Genomic DNA, 19,280 nt, shown 5'->3' with positions numbered 1-19,280 from the left:
ACTGTACGACCAGCAAAGACTTAGTACCCACACTTTAGAAACTGCTCTTGCCCTAGGACAGACCCACTTGACAAGCATATATGTACTCCAATACAACAAAAAATTTGGAGAATGATGATGTTAGCTGCCCAGGACTCTGATTACCATTCTGAATTTTATTTACTTTTTAAAAAATTATTTACTTATTTGGCTGCATCAGGCCTGAGATGCAGCACGCAGGATCTTTGTCCCCTCACGCGGGATCTTTGTCCCCTCACGTGGGATCTCCAGTTGTGGTGCTCAGTGGTTGCGGTGTTTGGCTGGGGGTTTAGCTGCCCCGGGGCATGTGGGATCTTAGTTTCCCGACCAGGGATCTAATCCCCTGCATTGCAAAGCATGTTCTTACCCACTGGACCACTAGGGAAGTTTCACCATTTTTAATTTTTTAATTTTATGTTTTTAACATTTTGTATTGAAGTATAGCCAATTAACAATGCTGTGAATAGTTTCAGGTGAACAGCGAAGGGACTCAGCCACACATATACATGTAACCATTCTCCCCCAACTCCCCTTCCATCCAGGCTGCCCAGTGACATCGAGCAGAATTCCATGTGCTACAGAGTACGTCCCTGTTGGTTATCCATTTTAAATACAGTCGTGTATACATGTCCATCCCACACCCCTAACTATCCCTTCCCCATCTTAAATTTTTATAATAAGAGGTTTCCCTCTTAATACCTGAGCAAAATGAATTACTCCTATTTTCCAATTTGCTCAAATATGTAAGAGGGAAATGAACTTGATTTATCAGGTACTGAATTAAAATGAATGTCTTTACGGTATGCTATTTCTTCCTGGACAGAGAAAAACAGAACCAATGACTCTTATCAATATGGAGACACCTTTCAAAAGTTGGGCCTGCGCGCATAAAAACAACACGTCAGCAAAACCATACCTTTGCTGAACAAATGATCGTGGCCTTTGAAAGAAACAAAGATCTCAGAGGAGGATTTAAAAGCACAGAATGGCTTCCAACTCAAAAATTACAAAGGCACAACCCTGTGCCTTTTAGCACTGTGCAGAAGAGTGTTAAAAACAGCTTTCTATGCTAATGTAGAAACACTCTACAGCAACAAATTCCCATCATACCTCCTGTTATTTAAATGATTAATATTTGTGTATTTATTAACAAAGCTAAAAACTGCCTGAGAACATATGCATAAGGTTAATCATTGCTGCATTGTGTGTAACAGTAAAAGGCTGGGGCGGGAAGACACTTCCAAATGTTCACCAGTAGGAGACTGTGAAAAACCAATAGCGTATACACAACAAGGAATGTTATATAGTTGTTTTATTTTTTAAAAGAACAACAATAACAGCAACAACAACAAAAAAACCCTAATATGGAGATAATAGAAAAAGATCTCCAGTATTTTTGCAAGTAAAAAAAACAAAACAAAACAAGGTGCAGAGCAGTCTAAGTAGTTACACTTGTATTTACACAAGAAACTCTGGAAGAATTCCAGAAAGTGGTTACGCAGGTAAGGGCGGCATACAGGGAGGAACTGGGTGGATGAACAGCACTGTGAGAACTAGACTCTCACTGTATGCCTTTTCATTCTTTTCAACTTTGAACTATGTGACTATATGACTAACTCGAACAAATAATTAATTCTAAACAATTTTAGGCTATTTTATTTTCGCCTATCTCTAGTGAAGAAAAAAAAAAAAGCTATAAACCCAAGTGCCAACATGAAATCAGCTGTTCTCAATATCTTTTAAATGTTTCCAGGTCAACATGCCTCTGCCTTTCTTATCAATATGGAGACACCTTTTAAAGGACAAAGACACCTTTTAAAGGAACCCCAAATTAAGGGGTTCCTTTAAAAATACAAAAAGCAGAAAAACCAATCTCTGCTGGGCTCTGTGACCATCATTACAGGGACAGATGACCTTGTGCTTGCTGTGGAGTTATAGAGACTTCCTGGTGAGCCAGAGGGCGGTCCCAGCTCAGCCAGGTTGGTCACCTGGAGAAAGCTGATTCTGCTGTTTGCTTTGTTTCACTCTCGGTACCAAAGATAGGGAGACCTCAAGATCAACCCAGTCTGATCCTTCAACAGGGAGACAGGCCTCTGAGTTTTGTACCAATACTGATGCAGAATAGCCTCCATTCCACAAATCGTCAAGGATGAGTTCAAAATCCAATTCCTTAAGAAAGGCAGAGGCTGACGGTTTAGTAAGAAGAGCACTAACTTGCTGGGTAACCTTGGCCTTTACCAACTCACTTCTCTGAGTCTCCATTTTCTTACCCGCCAAACGAATGGATCAGGGGCCAGATTCTCTGCAAGGTTCCTTTGGGGCTCAAATACTATAATCCAGGGACTGCCCTGATGGTCCAGCTGTTAAGACTCCAAGCTTCCAATGCAGGGGGCATCAGTCCGATTTCTGGTAGGGACTCTGTATGCTGCACTGCCCGGCCAAAGAAACAAAAAATATTATAATCCAATAGTCAGGTAAATTTAAAGACCACACGAGGGACTTGTATCTGCCTTGCAACGCAAGGGACGAAGATTCGATCCCTGGTCAGGGAACCAAGATCCCACATGCCATGGAACAACTAAGCCTCTGTGCTGTAACTACTGAACCCTCGAGCCACAACTAGAGAGTCTTAGAGAGAGTCCGTTCTCTGCAGAGAAAGATCCCTGTGTGCCGAAAAGAGGCGACACAGCCAAATAAATAAAACAATAATACTGATAAAGATCACGTGAAAGACAGCAGATGCCTCTAGACTAGCACACATACGCCAAGTACATAAAGTTTCAAGTACACAGAGGTCTGCTGACTGGGACATGAATGTTCTGATTCCTATTTTCTGTGTTTTATGTTCAACATACAAAATTTGGTCCACCTGCTACAAAGATTTCTCTCGTGCAAAAGCTCTGATTAAAAATGAGTTACCATTAGGTGAAACTTTTAAAAAAGATTGGTAGAGCAGAGATGATGATTGAAGACTGTAAGTATGGAGGGTGATGGTTAGGGAAAGTTTCATTTTGGTCCATTACCCTTTTATTATCATCATCCAAGATCCACAGTTGCATCAATATCCTTTGGGGACTTTGATCGACCTATGCTTATTCTGATAAGTGAAGGATGGATGAATACTCTTCTGAGGCAGTGAACTCCAACTTCAGCAAAACACGCTCCATATGCGAATCAATAAAAGCTAAGTGATTTCAGAAAAGTCCACAAATAATTGTGTATATTTTTGTCGACTAAAAAGGAAAATGCATGCCTCCTTTATTTAGCACTGGGTTCATACGTCGTAATTAGCCAGAGCTTTATTAAAACACTAATGATGCCTCCCTTGATCTCAGACTGTACTAAAGCCGCTCAAAAGCATATTCATGTCTGCGACGATTCATTCTTTGGCACAAAAGCAGTGTGCGACACGGCCCTGGCAGACACACGGCAGGGGGCAGGTTCATTGTCTGGTCCCAGCCTTCACCTGGCACAAACTGGATCGACTGCTGAGAAACCAGCTCATCTCATTAGCATGTCTTTATTCTACTGCTGTAATTCTGACATCTCTCCAAGATCATGAAAATCCTCATCAGGTCCAAAGCGAAGGGAAGATGGTAGCCATGGGTCCCCACAAGTCTTGAGAAAAGTATTGAAAAACAAAGAGCCAGGAGTTAGGTCTTGGGCCAGCAGTTTTGAATTGGCTGGTGCTCAATCCACTTGTAAGCCTCTCTGTGCTGTCAAAATTCTCCTCCACTTCCAATATTTATGCTACAAGCCAGAGGCTGGAGACATTTATCGTTTTAATGATTCTGAAAACAAACATAATACTTCTAGACACTGTCAATACCTGTGCCCTATCCCAGGGCTATTCTCATTCCAAATGCCAGGCTTGCCACTACTCTGGCAAAGCGACAACCCGAATGACTCTGATACATTTCTGTTAAACTCCTTTCTTCTGACAGCCTCTCGAAAAAGCACCCGCAACAGCAAACGCATTTTCGGCAGCCATCCTCCAGCAGCTTCCCCCTCGCCCCCCAACCCAGCAACCAGGAGAACCTAATTCAAACCTGTGCCTCCCTCTCCGGAGGCCACCAGGGCCAGCACCTAGCACAGGTGCCCGCTTCGGATGCCAACCCGTTCCACCTCACCCTCAGCTCCTGAGGGGGCCCGGGCATCGGGCGGGAAGAAGGGACCCGGCCTGCGCCGTGGACACCCCGCCCCTCGGAGCCGCAGTCCCCAGAGCGCACGTCTCCGTCACAGGACCCGATGGCGCGCAGGCCGCTCCCAGCCCCCGGCGGAGGGGCTGCCCACCCCGGCGACCCCCGCCAAGGGCCCTAAAGCAGCCCCTCCCAGACCTGGTCCAACACCTCCCACCCTCCGAGATGGCTCTGCAGCGCCGTCGGCCTCTGGGTCCCCTGAGCCACCGGGGAACCCCCCGCGCGGGGGCATCGCGACCTCCTCGCAGCCCCGGGTCGCGCTCACCGGACTTGGGCGGGTAGCGGTACACGGAATTGGACGGGATGTCCACCTCCTCCACGCCCGCGTGCTGCCGGCTGGTCAGGGCCCCCATGGCCGCTGCGCCCGCGCCGCCCTGGGCGCCTCACCGCGGCGGCCGCTCGCCCCGCGTCCGGTGCGGGGGTCGGCTGCGCGCCGCGGCCCGCTCCTGCCTCGGCGCTGCGGCTTCGGCGGCGGGGAGCCCCAGGCGCGCCGCGCACCATCCTCCGCCGGGCCCCGCGGCGGCGCCTGTGCCGAGGGGGGCTGCGGGCTGGGCCGGGGGCGCCGCCGCCGCCTCAGGCCTCGTGATGTCAGCCGCGGCTAGCGCGCGGGGCCCGCGGCGGCCGCGGCCAATGGCGGGGCGGGGCGGGAGCGGGCCGCGCGGTGCCAGCCAATGGGCGGCGGCACTCGGCGGAGCGGCCGCCGGGCGCGCCCTGCCGGCTCCGGGCTCGCGGCCCAGCGCCGGCTGGAGGGGCCGGGGACGCGTCGCCCCCGTGGAGCCAGCTGACCCCGCTCAGGTGACTGCGCGGGAGCCGCCGTCCCGCCGCGCGCGCCAGGTCGAGGCCCAGGAGTTCGCTCACCATTATCCCCAGCATCCGAAGGGCGCACCCGGCTTCCCGGCGGGGAGGATGCCTTCTCCAGCCCCACCCCTCAGCATCCCAAAGCCAATGGTCAGAAACCCTGCAGAGGGGTGCCCCTAGCCCTCCCGCCCCAGCCGAGGAACTTCGTGTGGGTTCCCCCCAACCCCAGCGCCGTAGCCTCAAAGGGACTCCCCGGGGTCAGGGAGATTGATCAGTGCTGGTGACCTGCTCAGAAGACGTCACCGCCGACATCCGTCTCACTTTGTTCCTCAGTCTCTAAGTCGTGTCCGACCCCATGGACTGCAGCACACCCGGATCCTCTGTCCTCCACTATCTCCCAGAGTTTGCTCAGACTCATGTCCATTGAGTTGGTGATGCCATCCAACCATCCCATTCTCTATCGCCCTTTCTTCCTTTTGCCTTCTATCTTTCCCAGGACCAGGGTCTTTTCTGATGAGTAGGCTCTTCGCATCAGGTGGCCAAAGTGTTGGAGCTTCAGCTTTAGCAACAGTCCTTCCAATGAATATTCAGGGTTGATTTCCTTTGGGATTGACTGGTTTGATCTCCTTGCAGTCCAAGGGACTCTCAAGAGTCTTCTCCAACACCACAGTGCAAAAGCATCCATTCTTCTGCGCTCAGCCTTCTTTATGGCCCAACTATCACATCCATACCTGACTACGGGAAAAACCATAGCTTTGTCTAGACAGACCTTTGTCTGCCAAGTGATGTCTCTGCTTTTTAAGACACTGTCTGGGTTAGTCATAGCTTTCCTTCCAAGGAGCAAGCATCTTTTTAATTTCATGGCTGCAGTCACCATCTGCAGCGATTTTGGAGCCCAAGAAAACAAAATCTGACACTACTTCCACTCCTACTTCTAACCCTCTCATTTAGCTCCTTTCAAAGAGCAGAATTCTATACACAATTCTCTGTTTATGGGTCCCTTCTGCAGCTCATGTAGCCCTGAAGTTAGGAGACCCTCAACTCAGAGTAGATCAAGACAGTGAAGCTCAGATCATGCCTTTTGGAAACTTTGGGAGCAAGGAGAGTCAAGGCGGGATGACAGGTGGAGAAGGCTTCTCTGAATGAGAACATACACCCACAGTGGGTCACTGGGACAGAGAGAAGACACCACTCCAGAGCTTAATTACAGACGTGTGTTTTAAACCTTTTCTTTATTGTGTGGGTCTGGTGAGAGGGTAGACTGATTAGCAAAAACTTCAACTGCTAGAACACGATGTCAGCAGTGTTTCAACAACATCCAGTGTACTGTTGGGCCCTTGGGTTCCCTTGATTAGATTTGTAAAAGCCATTTCACAAAGTCTCTTTCCTGATTACCTTTTATACTAGTTTTTTTATCCATTTATTTATTTACTTGGCTGTCTGGAGTCTCAGTTGTGCTGTGCACGGGCTCAGCAGTTGCCTAGAGGGGACTTAAGTTGACTGGTGGGCACGTGGGATCCTAGTTCCCTGATGAGGGATAGAATCCAGCATCCCCCAACACTGGAAGGTGGATTCCCAACCACTGGACTGCCAGGGAGTTTCCTCTTTTGTACTTTTAATTGTCTTCTTCTCAGTTGCAGACCTGGTGACAAAGATACCATCACTCAATTGCCTTGGTTGTCTTCAGGGTCCCCAGGATGGCAGGAACACATACTTGTCTTTTTTTTTTTTTTTTTGACTGATGCTGAGGAGCAGGCAAGTCCCTGGCCCAGGCCAGCAGATGGAAGCTTCTCCCAAGCACCAGGGCTCCGTGGCAGAGTTCAGAGCCCTCCCTCCAACCCTTGACCCTCACCACTAGAAGGCTTTTAGACATATCTTTGGAAGGGAACCAATGACTACCAGCTACCCTTTTCATCACACACAGGGCCTACCTTGTAATTACTGGGTAAAGATAAAATACAAGTCATGAAGAATCAGTATGGCCTCAAAGCAGAACGTCTTTAGCACATCACAGAGTAAAATGCCTTATAATCTTATTATCAAAGAAGTCTTTGTCCTTCCTGCCCTTGGCCATTGGTAAAGGGGGCACCATCCCTGAGTGGATTTACCCACATCTGCGGCCAGAATCAGGCAGGATGTAGCTCAGTCAGGCGGCTCTGTTCCTGTTTTTTGCAACGATCTGTTTTTCTCCCATCTCAGCCTCTGATCTTGGGAAGTGGGTTTGTTCCCTCTCTTTTTATATATAAATATAATTTTTTTTTTTTGGCTGTGCTGGGTCTTCACTGCTGCATAAGGCTTTTTTCTAGTTGCGGCAAGCAGGGGCTACTCTCTCGTTGCAGTGCATGGGCTCTCAAGGCGCAGTGGCTTTTCTTGCTGTGGAGCACAGGCTTTAGGGCACGTGGTTCATTAGGGCACGTGGGCTCAGTGGTTGCAGCTCCCTGGCTCTAGAGCACAGGCTGAATAACTGGCGCATGGGCTTAGATGTTCTGAGGCATGTGGGATCTTCCTGGATCGGGGATGGAAACCATGTCTCCTGCATTGGCAAGCAGATTTTTTTTTTTTTTTACCACTGAGCCCCCAGGGAAGCCCTGTTCCCTATCTTGGATAACACTCCCCAAGCCTATAACTTTGTTCTTCCTCCAGTCCTTACTGGCTATTACAAAGAAGCCATTAGTGAATCAAGACTCAGTTTAAAAAAAGAAGTGATCAGGACTTCCCTGGTGGTACAGTGAATAAGAATCCGCCTGCCAATGCAGGGGACGTGGGTTTGATCCCTAGTCTGGGCAGATCCCAGAGCAACTAAGTCCACCCCCAAGCCACGACCACTGAGCCTATATGCCACAGCTACTGAAACCTATACGCCTAGAGCCTATGTTCCACAGTAAGAGAAGCCACTGCAATGAGAAGCCCAAGCATCTCAACTAGAGAGTAGTCCCCCCCCACCGCAATCAGAGAAAGCGCGCTCAAAGCAACCAAGACCCAGCAGAACCGAAAAAAAAAAAAAAGAGTTAAGACTTAAAAAAAAAAAAAGAAGAAGAAGAAGTGATAATGGGAAGGGGCTGACTAGGGTCAGGAGGCAGAAGAGAAAGGGATGCCAGTAGTTCAGAGAAAATTCCAGATCAAAGAGATTTTCTGTGAATTAGGTTAGAGTCCCACGGTCTACAGTGCAATCACACAGTGTTACCGTTTTGGAAAAAAGAACCTCCCCTGGTGCTCAGGGTGCAGGCGAGATAAGTAAACCCTTGAAAGAGCCGTCACTGCATTCCTCCCGGGTCCTTCCTTGGTGCCTCCGGACTCCCCTTGCCAGAGATGTGGGCCAAGGAGAGGTCCTGAGGGAAAAGATGGCACAGACAAGAGGAAAAATCCAGAAGCGAGAGCCATCAAGAGAGTCATAAAAATACTTTTAACTTGAACAAATGGTCTGGGGAGAGAAGGCAGCAGGTCGCAGAGGGAAATTACATGCAAATACCACACATCCTTTGTATAAATAGCCTCAAGGCATTCTAACCATTTCCAAGCCTAGGATGCAGCCCTTGGGAGAACCCTAGGAGAGAAGCCAGCGCTTAAGGGTCTCAGGGGTTCCCTCTAATCATCCAAGGAAGGCAGGGAGGTAACAAGCCCGTGTATTTTTATCAGGTCTTAGCCCTTCTTCTCCACCTTGGGTCTAAGGGAGAAAGGAGAAGCCTGCAGGGAGGAGAACAGAGGGATGAGGAATTTCTAGGTCAGCTAGTCCCCTTGAGCCTTTAATTTTATTCGTTTTGGTTGTCCTGGTTTCAGCCCCATCGTGCATTTTCCACCTTTTGTGACACATCCACTAATTTCAAAGATTCGCACAGATGCCCGTATCAGGAGGGGGAGAGGGAACTTGCGGGTGAAGAGCTCATAGGTGCTGTCCTAATGGTAGCACAGAGTTCCCAAGGCAGCAGAGCCAGGGTGTCGGGGGCATGCCTCAGGGACCTGAAGGAGCTATGACAGGCTCCTTCTTGCCTGTTTGCCTTACCCTTCTGCCTGGGCTGGGTGACAGGAAAGTTAGAACTCTGGCTATCCTGAGTATCCAAAACATGGGCCCCAGGGACTACCCTGGTGGTCCAGTGGCTACGACTCCATGCTCCCAAAGCAGGGGGCTCGGGTTCCATCGTCAGGGGGCTAAGATCTCACATGTCACAACTAAAGGGTTCTCATGCAACAACTAAAGCAAAGACCCCCGCCCCCCGCCCCCCGCCCCGAACCTGTACCACAGCGAAGATGGAAGATCCTGTGTGCCGAAATGAAGTTCTAGAACAGCCAAATTAAAAAACAAACACACAAGGGCCCCAATCTCAATGCATAGCCCCTCATCTCTCTCTCTCAGTCCTTGGCCCTTGGCTTCAGTGGATTCAAGCTAAAACCACAAGCAGAGAATTTCACATCCTGCTCCAGATGGGCATGCCAGGCTGATGCGGACACAGGGGCCTGATCCTAAATGTTTTGGGACCCAGCAAACTGTTCCTCCGACAACCGAAAGCTCTCTGTTGAGGAAAATAACCTTGCCCGCTAGGAAATCAGCCATCGGCCTTTCATATTTTTGCGTCTTGCCAAGTGTGAATTCCTCATTGTTAATTTCCTGCTCAGCTGCGTGCCTCTAACAAAGGGCAACTGTTTAGACTCCAGTTGGGTTTGTAGCTTCTTAATCTATTTTTCAAGTTCAGATTGAAATGAAAGACAATGTTTACACTTGCCCAGTGTGGCTTGGGTGGGGAGAGTGAGGTGCCTGGGGTGTGACCTTGAAGTTGGCACTCAGTGTCCCACAAGGTACCTCACCCTGCCTCCAGCCCTGCTTCCCCGGGGCCTCTGGAGAAAGGAGAGACCTGGGACATTAATCCCATTTAAGCACTCATTTAAAGAAATCAGGAGAGTTCCTTCTATGTTGCTTTAGTTTAGTCCCAGATTGTTTCTGTCAAACACTAGAGCCCTTAAGCTCATTTCGGTACATTCGCTTCTGCCTTCACTTCCCTGTCCTTCTTTTGGTTTTGAGCTCAGCCCCATCTGGGGCTGCACATGCTACGTGATGAAATCTGTGCTAAAGGAGGTGCCACTAACGTTTCAGCCCACTTTGGATCCGCTGCCCGCTCTGCCTCCTCCGGGGGAAACACTCCAGGCAGGCAAAAAGCCCAGCATCTGTCACCTGCTAGCCAGAGAAACCAGAATGTGGAAGAGGCAGAGCCGACAGCCTCCACACCTCTATGCTCAACTGCGGTTACTTAGAAAATCAAAGGAAGAAGCTGAGAACAAATTCTCTTCCTTCTCCCAGGGTTTCTTGACAACACCGAGTGCTGGCTGGAGCGTCAGGTCTAGAAGAAGGCGGAAGGATATGTAATCCAGGGCCCCTCACCTGACAGGTCGGACATAGCTCTAGCCTGGGGAAGGCAAGGGACTTGCCCAAGGTCAGGCCAGTGGCTGCCTGGCTCAGAACTCAGGGATCCCAGGCTCCGTGCTCCGGGCCTCACTGTGGGAAACCAGAATTGCTGGTTTGGTGTGTTTATTTACAGGGTAGGTTGACTTCTAGTGCCAGGAGAAGAGGACAAAGCAGCGTGAATACATGTTCACCTGTTGGGATGCCAGGCCCCACACACCGTACACCACCCTCCCACGGAAGTTACCCAGGACTGAGCTCGAGCTCAAGCAGGGAGCAGTAGTCTTCCTACACGCTCCCTCTATCCCCCTGAAACTGGAGCTGAGGTCAGATGGGTCATTCATCTCCTCCCAGGCATGGAAACCAAAGGGCAGATGAGAAAAGAGGGTTGAGGATCACCCCTGAGGGCTAGATCAGATTCTAAGCAAATAGGTTAAAAGTGTCACATACACATTCAAGGTGCTTCCCTGCTGAAGTCTGTTGCTGTTGTTCAGGTGCTAAGTCATTCTGACTCCTTGCAACCTCATGGACTGCAGCACACCAGGCTTCCCTGTTCTTCACTATCTCCTGGAGTTTGCTCAAACTCATGTCCATTGAATTGGTGATACCATCCAACCATCTCATCCTCTATCGCCCCCTTCTCCTTTTGCCCTCAATCTTTCCCAGCATCAGGGTCTTTTCCAGTGAGTCAGCTCTTCGCTAAAGTTTGATCACCGACCTGTTCCGTGACTTTGTGTGTGTGTGTGTGTGTGTGTGTGTGTGTATGCTCAGTCATGTCTGACTCTTTGCAGCGCCCTGAATTGTAGCCCACCAGACTCCTCTGTCCATGGAGTTTCCCAGGTAAGAATACTGGAGTGGGTTGCCATTTCCTTCTCCAGGGGATCTTCTCAACTTCAGATTGAACCCCCATCTCCTTCACTGGCAGGTGGCTTCTTTACCAACGAGCCACCTGGGAAGCCTGACTCCATTTACAAGACACATTTACTCCTGAGCTAATTGCTTATTCATTTAAGTGACACCTACTATCTTCACCAGGGGTTCTTCAAAGATTGTGTGTTGAGCCTGACAGAGTAATAAACAGAGATGCTACTCACCACCGTGGTTCTCAGGGTAAACTGCTGGAAGCCTCAGATTGCTATTATGTTCCACGAAGTGTATGTTTGTTATATTGCTTCGTTGTGTACTGTTACCTTTCCTAGTCCAAGATGCAATCTGTGTATGAAAAGAGATCTAGCGATTTCATTAGCTTCCCCTCTGGTTTTCCTGCCTCTCAATCCTCTCTCTTCTCATCCATTCTAAAAAGCACTCCCAGCTTAACTTGACTGATATCAGCCATCATCATCATATACTCTTGCCCACGTACCTCCAGTGGCTCCCTGTTACCTTATACAAGATGGATATTTTATCCCTGAGCCCTTTTCTCCCTCTGCATCTCAGTAATCCCTGCTTGTACCCTGAAAACAGGGCCCTCAAAGGCCCTCTAGATTGGCCGTCTATGGACTGGGCTGTGTATCTGTCGGCCACTACTGTTAATTTCTCACTGGTGTGTCATCGGCTAAGTACAGAGAAAGCCCATTGGGTTGGGGGCCTGCTCTCTAGAGCAGATTATTTGGGATTTTGCCAGCCAATTGCTAAACTGCCAGTAGCTTGAAATTGGCCGTGATGGAACTATTTAAACCACAGAAACCACCAAAAGCTGCAAACCAGGGCTTGCCCCACACCCCAGAGCCAGTTTGCCAGCACAACCCCAGTCTTAGATTTCTTTGAATCCCTCAGAAGGACTGGGCGCATTGTTTCCCATATGTGCGTTCCTGCTCAGTCGTGTCTGACTCTGCAACCCCACGGACTGTAGCCCGCCAGGCTCCTCTATCCATGGAATTTTCTAAGCAAGAATACTGGAGTGAGTTGCCAATTCCTACTCAAAGGTATCTTCCAGACTCAAGGATTGAATCTGAATCTCTTACTTCTCCTGCATTGGCAGGCAGATTCTATACTACTGAGCCACCTGGGAAGCCTGTTTCCTGTATGTGAGTCATTCAATAAACGACTTGCTAAATACTTACAAAGAATAATCGATTTTGAACAATGACGCCATTCAAGCAGTTTTGAATGTGTTATCTCATTTAATCTTCAAAACAACCCTGAAGCGATAAGTATGGTTATTGTTCCCATTTCCCAGATGAAGAACCTGAAACTCACTCAACCAGGTGAGGGAGCAGGAACCTGCCTGAGGTTCACCCGAGCCTAAAGCCCCAGGTCTTACCCACAGATTACCAGTCCTACCAGCTTCCATGAGGAAAACCTGTCCCTCGGCCAGGCCTGCTGGTCACCCAGCCAGCAGAGTAGTTCTTTCTGTAGGGCCACCAGTGAAAAGGGCAACACAGGGGGATGGCTCTCCACCTCACCTTCACTTTGCCTCTCCACGTTTTTTTTTAAATATTTATTGATTGATTTGGCTGTGCCAGGTCATAATTGTGGCACGTGGGATCTTTAGTCACAGCATGTCGGATCTAGCTTCCTGACCAGGGGCTGAACCGGTGCCCCCTGCATTGGGAGCATGGAGTCTTAGCCACTGGACCACCAGGGAAGTCCCTGTAAGTTTAACCTACCTTCCTCATCCCACTTCCTTCTACCTCTTCTCCTTATCTGAATTAGGACCGTTTTCAACAAGCCCTTTGATACCCCTCCTAGGTCTTTCTTGGCCTTGAACTTCTCTCCTATAGACACTTTGGTGACGCCTGTGCTCTTTAAGAACCTTCAGGTCTGGACAGAAATCCTGACTCCTTGCACAATCCTGTTTGATGACTGGGCTCTGTGCACAGCCTGGTCAGTAGCACGGCTCTGGTCTGGCAGCTCCCCAAGGACAGGTCATAGGATTTCCTCTGGCTGCTCTCAAGGCTTGATGGACATGGGTATTGCTGGTGACAAAGGCGCGTTCTGGTAGTTTCCCAGTTGTTGTGTACAACCCAGAGTTCTCGTTCTCGGTAGAAACTTCCTTCCTCTTTATGTGGAAAGCTGCCCTGTGTTTATTAACAGTACCCTGCTTGGTCCAGAGAGTGATCTATGTGGCGTGAGCTCTTGGGGTCAGGAAATAGCACATGTCCATCATCTGCCCCAAGGTGCCCTGTGTTCCCAAAGGAGGAAGGTACCTGTTACCACAAAACTTGAGAAAAAAAACAAAAAACAAAAGAAAACCAACCAGGGACTTTAAACAAACACTTCCCCTCCAGGACTTGCTTTCCCTTTTTTTTCTCCTTCCTCAACATACCCTGGCTTCCTGTGTTTCTGAAAATTTCTGCAACCTCAAGTAGCATCTCCTTATAAACTCCAGACCGCTCCAATATTTCTCTCCATTTTGCTGAGCCCTGGTCCATTTATATTCCCTCTATGACTCTGGGATTTACAGAAAAGCAAGGGAAAATAAATCCATCCTCACTGCCTGACAGCCTGGTACCTGTGGAAGGGCCTCACAGAGGTCGTTTAGACACTGTTGATGTTCACCAGTCCCTCCTTCTCTACTTCTGGGTGTGTGGTGGATGGACTTGGCTGCTCCCTGGAAGTTAGGAGTAGCCATGTGACTTTTCTGGACAATGAACCTTGAGCAGAGGTGTACTACTTCTGCGCTAAAGCACTTACTTGCCACCCTCCAGCCCTCTCATTGCCAAGTTCTGGCTGGCGCACAGGGTCAGACAGGAAACGTTGTAGGCTTTGTTGTTCATTCGGCAACCACTATAGTTCAAAAGTACTCATAGATGAATCATAAGCAAATAAGTGTAGCTGTGTTCCAATAAAACTTTATTTACAAAAACAGGAGGCAGCCTGAGGGCTGTAGTTTACAAGACAGTGGAAGCTCCCATAGGCTGGATCGTTATATCACTGCCCAGAGGTCAGTTTTTCTTGAAAGTCACAAAACCACAGCAAACTTCGCATGGGTGACAAGTAAGGATTGTAGTTACCCCAGCATAGCTTAGCTTAACCTAATTTGAAGAGTCTTGGCAGCAACTTGAGGAAGGATGTACCATTTTTCATGGATAAAGGAAGTGATACTTTAGCCCCCTTCTCCCCCGCTGCCCAGCACAGATCCACTCCAACCCTTGCCTCTCCAAACTTAACATTCCCCCCTCCACTTCCCAGCAGAAGCTGGAGCTTCCCAACAGAAGCTCCAATGGGTCTTGCTTTCAAGGTAACTCTTCAAGTCCCTTTCTGGACTTCCCTGGTGGTCCAGTGGTTAAGAATCCACTGCTGGTGCAGGGGACATGGGGTTCGATCCCTGGTCTGGGAAGATTTCATATGCCAAGGGGCAACTGGGCCTGTGGGCTGCAACTACTGAAACCCTCATGCCTAGAGCCCTGCAACTACAGAGTAGCCCCCCTATTCACCACAACTAGAGAAGGCCCTTGCACAGCAACAAAGACCAAGCACAGCCAAAAACCCACAAAACCAAAATTCTCTTCTTTCTCCTTTCTATCTACCCAAATCCTTCCCAACTTAGATTTCCCTCCTCCAAGGAACTCTCTTGGACTATCTCCTATGATTGCTAGTTTGGATCAGTGTCTCTGTCTGAGGTCACGAAAAAGAGCCAGGGATTTGTATTGCTCGGGGGCTCCGTTAGGCTCACCCAACAGAGTTAGGGGAGAGAGGGACTGGGCCCGGGCAAAGGTGAGTCATTTGTGCCCTGGAATCAATCTCTTAGACTCATAATCACCTTTGTCTGGAAATACATACACATAAAATTAAATGACAAAAAATAACCAAACAAGGGAATGCATAATGCAAGTTTGAGGATTATGTGTCTGGGGAGGAAAGGAATATGCATTTGAGGAGAGGCATGGCTTTCAGAGGTAGTAGTCTTGAGTTCTGTGCTGGGTGCGTGGGTGATTGTTCATTCTGCTTCAAACTGTGCATAGGTTACACACAAACCTAATGCAGGATATAGTTCTCAAAAAAAAAAAAAAAAAAAGGTGTGCCAGGTTGGAAGCCTGTCTCAAAACCTTAAAGTCAGTGGCAGTCATAACAACTGGCCTCCTCCTGTGTTTTAGAAGCATGGGTGGGGCTAGAAAGGCCCAGTGCCAGGCTCATCGATTTCTGTCCCATAGAAAGAGGCTGGTGCCTGAGTCCAAGAGGACAGCTGAGGACCCCAGAGAAGGAAGACCTTCCTAAGAAGGCTGTCTCCTGCCCTCTGGCCAAGGCCCCCCTCTGATGTTGTCCCTTCGAAAGGGTTGCCAGAGACCTACCTACCATAAGACACACCTGGCAACGGGAGGCAGGGCCGGCTTGTCACGGGGCTGGCAGGTGCAGGACTCAGAGTACAGACCACCAGTGGTGCTTCTGGGAAATGCCATTAACTCTGCTGGGAGTGGTATGAACTTTGTCCCTTGTGGACATGTGACATCTACTGAAAACGTAATCTGGTATAAACCAGTATGAACTCATCCCTGAGGTCTGGCTTTGACCTTCCCACTACTTCCAACAATACAGACCAGTTTTAGTATCACTGAAGGTGGATTCCAGCAGGTGGACAGAGCTAGAAAGGAGCCGGCGATATTGAAGAGCATAAACTCTGGGAGCAAACACGTGGACCTGGGTTCAGACCTCAACTGCACCCTGAGCGAACTGGTGACTTGGCCAATTATTACCTCTCTGACCCCGCTTTTCTTCTTTGTTAATTGGGGATAAGCACAGGCCTCACCCCACTGGGTTGTTGTATTAAAAAAGGTAATCCAAATAAAGAATAGCACAGAGCTGGGTTCAGGGAACATTCTCGACAGACGTAAATCTCAATGATCACAGAGGGGGACTGGGATTTGCCTGGAGTAGACGTGTTACTGCACCAAGCCCCCATCTCCACTAAGGAAAGTTAGTCGCTCAGTTGTGTCCAACTCTTTGCAACTCCATGGACTCCTCTGTCCATGGAATTCTCCAGGCAAGAATACTGGAGTGAGTGGGTTGCCATTTCCTTCTCCAGGAGATCTTCCCGACCCAGGGATGAAACTTGGGTCTCCTGCATTGTAGACAGATTTTTTGCCATCTGAGCCATTACGGAAGCCCTTTCTTTACGGAAAAAGACTAGAAAAACAAGGGGCCAAGTTTACCTTAACCATCATATAGTAGAAATAGCCTTGCAATGCAGGGAACTCGGGTTCGATCCCTGGTCAGAGAAATAAGACCCCACATGCCACAGGGCTACTGAGCCCCTGTGTTGCAACTGCTGAGCGCTCTAGAGCCCACGGGCTGCAGCTAGAGAGAAGCCCGAACACTGCAACTGAGACCCACCGCAACAGAAAAAAAAAGTTAAAAAAAAATAGGTTGTGTCAAACAAGCAAGAGTTGGCGATTGCTTTAGAAGTCCATAAAAGGAGAGGCAGGCCTAACCTCCAGCCTAATCCAGCTGCCCCTCGAACTCTGTCTGCATTCGACCCCCTTCCCTGACACTACATCCCCTCCCATGATTCTTTACTCTCAACATCTTTCTGCTTCTCCCGGCCACCTTGTCCTATTGTCTCAGTATCTTGAAGCAACAGTAGGGAAACAAGAAATAAGAATTTGAGGAGGGATGGAAGGAAGGAAAGAAGGAAAGATCTAATCCTAGTGTTCCCATAAGTCAAGCAGTGACTTTGAATAAGTTCCTCACCCTCTCTGAGCCTCAAAGCCTATTGGAAGTTTCAAACCATAGAAGATGTTCAGGGGGTACAAAATTTCAGCAAGGGGACTGCATATGGTGGGTCTTACATACCAAGAGTCCTCAAGTTCCCCCTCTCGGTTGTTGTTTTGTTTTTTAACTTTTTGGCTGTTCTACACAGCATGTGGGATCTCAGTTCTCTGACCAGGGGTCAAACCCACGCCCCACTGCATTGCAAGTGTAGAGTTTTAACCACTGGACCGCCAAGGAAGTCCTTCTCTCAGTTCTGTTGGATCTGTTTGGGTCAGAGAATAAGAAGTTGAGAGGAAGAAGAAAGAAATAGGAATGGAATGTACATCAGAGATGGCCTGGGAATGTCAGTTCTCCACCCCTCCCCCATGATTGCCCAAGAGAGCAGATGCCTCCTTTTCCTCATCTGCGGCTCATTTCTTTCCAAGCAACCCCTGTGCAAGTCCCAGTGCCCTTGATGGCTCTTTGTGAGCCCCACTGAGGTGACAGTACAGCATTAAGGAAGGTAGTGTGGTGTAATGGTTAACCACAAGGTTCTGGAACTACATCGGCTGATGCTTCACTCCAGCATTTACTACTGTGACCTTAGGTAAGCTCCTCCCCTCCTCTGTGCCTTAATTGCTTCGCTTGTGAAATGGAATTCTGGATTGTCGTGGATTGAAATGAGTTAACAGACAGTAAACTCTTTGAAAGACTTCCTTGGTGGCTCAGCGGTAAAGAATCTGCCTGCCAGGCAGGAGACTTGGGTTTGATCCCTGGGTCAGGAAGATCTCCTGGAAAAGGAAATGGCAACTCGCTCCACTATTCTAGCCTGGGAAATCCCATGGATCGAGGAATATGGTGGGCTAGTCCACTGGGTTGCAAAGAGTCGCACACCACTGAGCGACTAAACAACAATAAAGTCTTCAAGAGATGCCTGGCTCACCAGAAATGCTTGGTTAATTGCAACTGTTGGTGACGATCCAGCGATTTATTGTTGCCTGTCTCTCCACCAATTCAGGACTTGCATTCCCAACATCCTTGTTATCTGGACCCCCGTCCCACCTCCCCTGCCCCCGAGGAAATACTAGCTAAGACTGTTTCTCCTAGTTGTTGTATCTTGGCTCTTTCTGTAGCCTAGACCATTGATGTAACAAGGATTTTGTTCCTTCCGAGACTACTACTGTACTTTATTCGCTATTAATGGGCATGCTTTTATTGCTCTGTTTTGCCTGCTGCGCTCTGTCCTCTCGGATGAAAATAATAATACCTTCGGTTAATAACACCTTGCACTTGGGGAGCTGCTTTCGTCCCAACAGCTCAAAGCCCTCTACAAACATGACCTCATTCATTTTCCCTGTGCTCCCAGGAGGGGGGCACTCCTGTTTCCCAGCCTGAGAAGGGGAAGCCCTACTCCTATTCATTGCCAAACAGATTCTCAGAAGCCAAAGTATTGATTAAGCATCTCCACTACTCACAGCTACAAATCAGAGGCAGAATTCTGTTGCTTTCTCTGCCCTAGTTGACTTTATGTCCACAGCAGATAACCAGAACGGCTCGGGGGCCTGGTCTTCCATGCCTCTGCTGGGAGTCTACAGCTGTGCCCTGCAAATGGTAAACATTAAAGAAAGCTTCAGAACAGACCACATTGATACCCAAGAAAAAATAGCTTTGGCAATTTTGGTGTTTTCAGGACCTTTGTCTTCCTGGAAATGGCAACCCACTCCAGTATTCTAGCCTGGAAAATCCCATGGACAGAAGAACCTAGAGGGCTACAGTCCATGGGGTCACAAAGAGTCAGACACAACTTAGGTACTAAACAGAACAAAACAAAAGGGCTCCTGGAATTTCCCTGGTGGTCCAGTGGTTAAGACTCTGCGTTTCTACTGCAAGGGGTACAGGTTTGATCCCTGGTCGGGGAACTAAGGTCCCACATGCTGCAAGGCGTAGTCAAAACAAACAAACAGACATAAGGGTTCCTGCAGCCTGCAATGCCTCTGCCCAGTTCGGTCCTACTACTCATGGCCCTGGCATGCTGGACACCTGTATGTACTTGCGAAAACTGGAGCCGCACAGTCACAGTACTTCCTTGTTCTGAGGCTGCTTGTGGCCCAGGCTCCCTGGCAAATCGCAACTGCTGGCTGCTCACTTTTGTTTTCACCTTGCAATTACTGGAAGGGAAGGGCTGCAAGCTGTACTTGACTCTTCAGCCACACTCCAGGTCTCAGCCCATGCAAACTTGGAGG

General features: G+C 48.9%; 1 protein-coding gene across 3 annotated transcripts in view; it reads right to left on the bottom strand.

Moving 5' to 3' along the window:
• The window catches only part of RNF157 (ring finger protein 157), a 74,962-nt gene extending 70,140 nt beyond the window's left edge, over positions 1–4,822 (bottom strand). The window contains exons 1-2 of one of the 3 annotated variants that reach the window (XM_024979846.2): positions 4,483–4,558; positions 2,289–2,448 (exon numbers count right to left, since the gene is read on the bottom strand). Coding sequence is in view for 2 of the 3 variants with exons in the window: in XM_024979845.2 (XP_024835613.1) it covers positions 4,483–4,570 (88 nt within the window). In the remaining variant the exon portion in view is untranslated. Of the gene's footprint in view, positions 1–2,288; positions 2,449–4,482 lie in introns of all 3 variants that reach the window. The other 2 variants (XM_024979845.2, NM_001205618.2) reach the window with 2 other exon arrangements.
• Between the last annotated feature and the right edge of the window lie 14,458 nt (positions 4,823–19,280).

This window comes from Bos taurus, chromosome 19 (genome assembly GCF_002263795.3).
Source record: "Bos taurus isolate L1 Dominette 01449 registration number 42190680 breed Hereford chromosome 19, ARS-UCD2.0, whole genome shotgun sequence".
Taxonomy (NCBI): domain Eukaryota; kingdom Metazoa; phylum Chordata; class Mammalia; order Artiodactyla; family Bovidae; genus Bos; species Bos taurus.
Note: the sequence above shows the minus strand (reverse complement) of the source record. Positions and strands in the feature narration are given on the sequence as shown.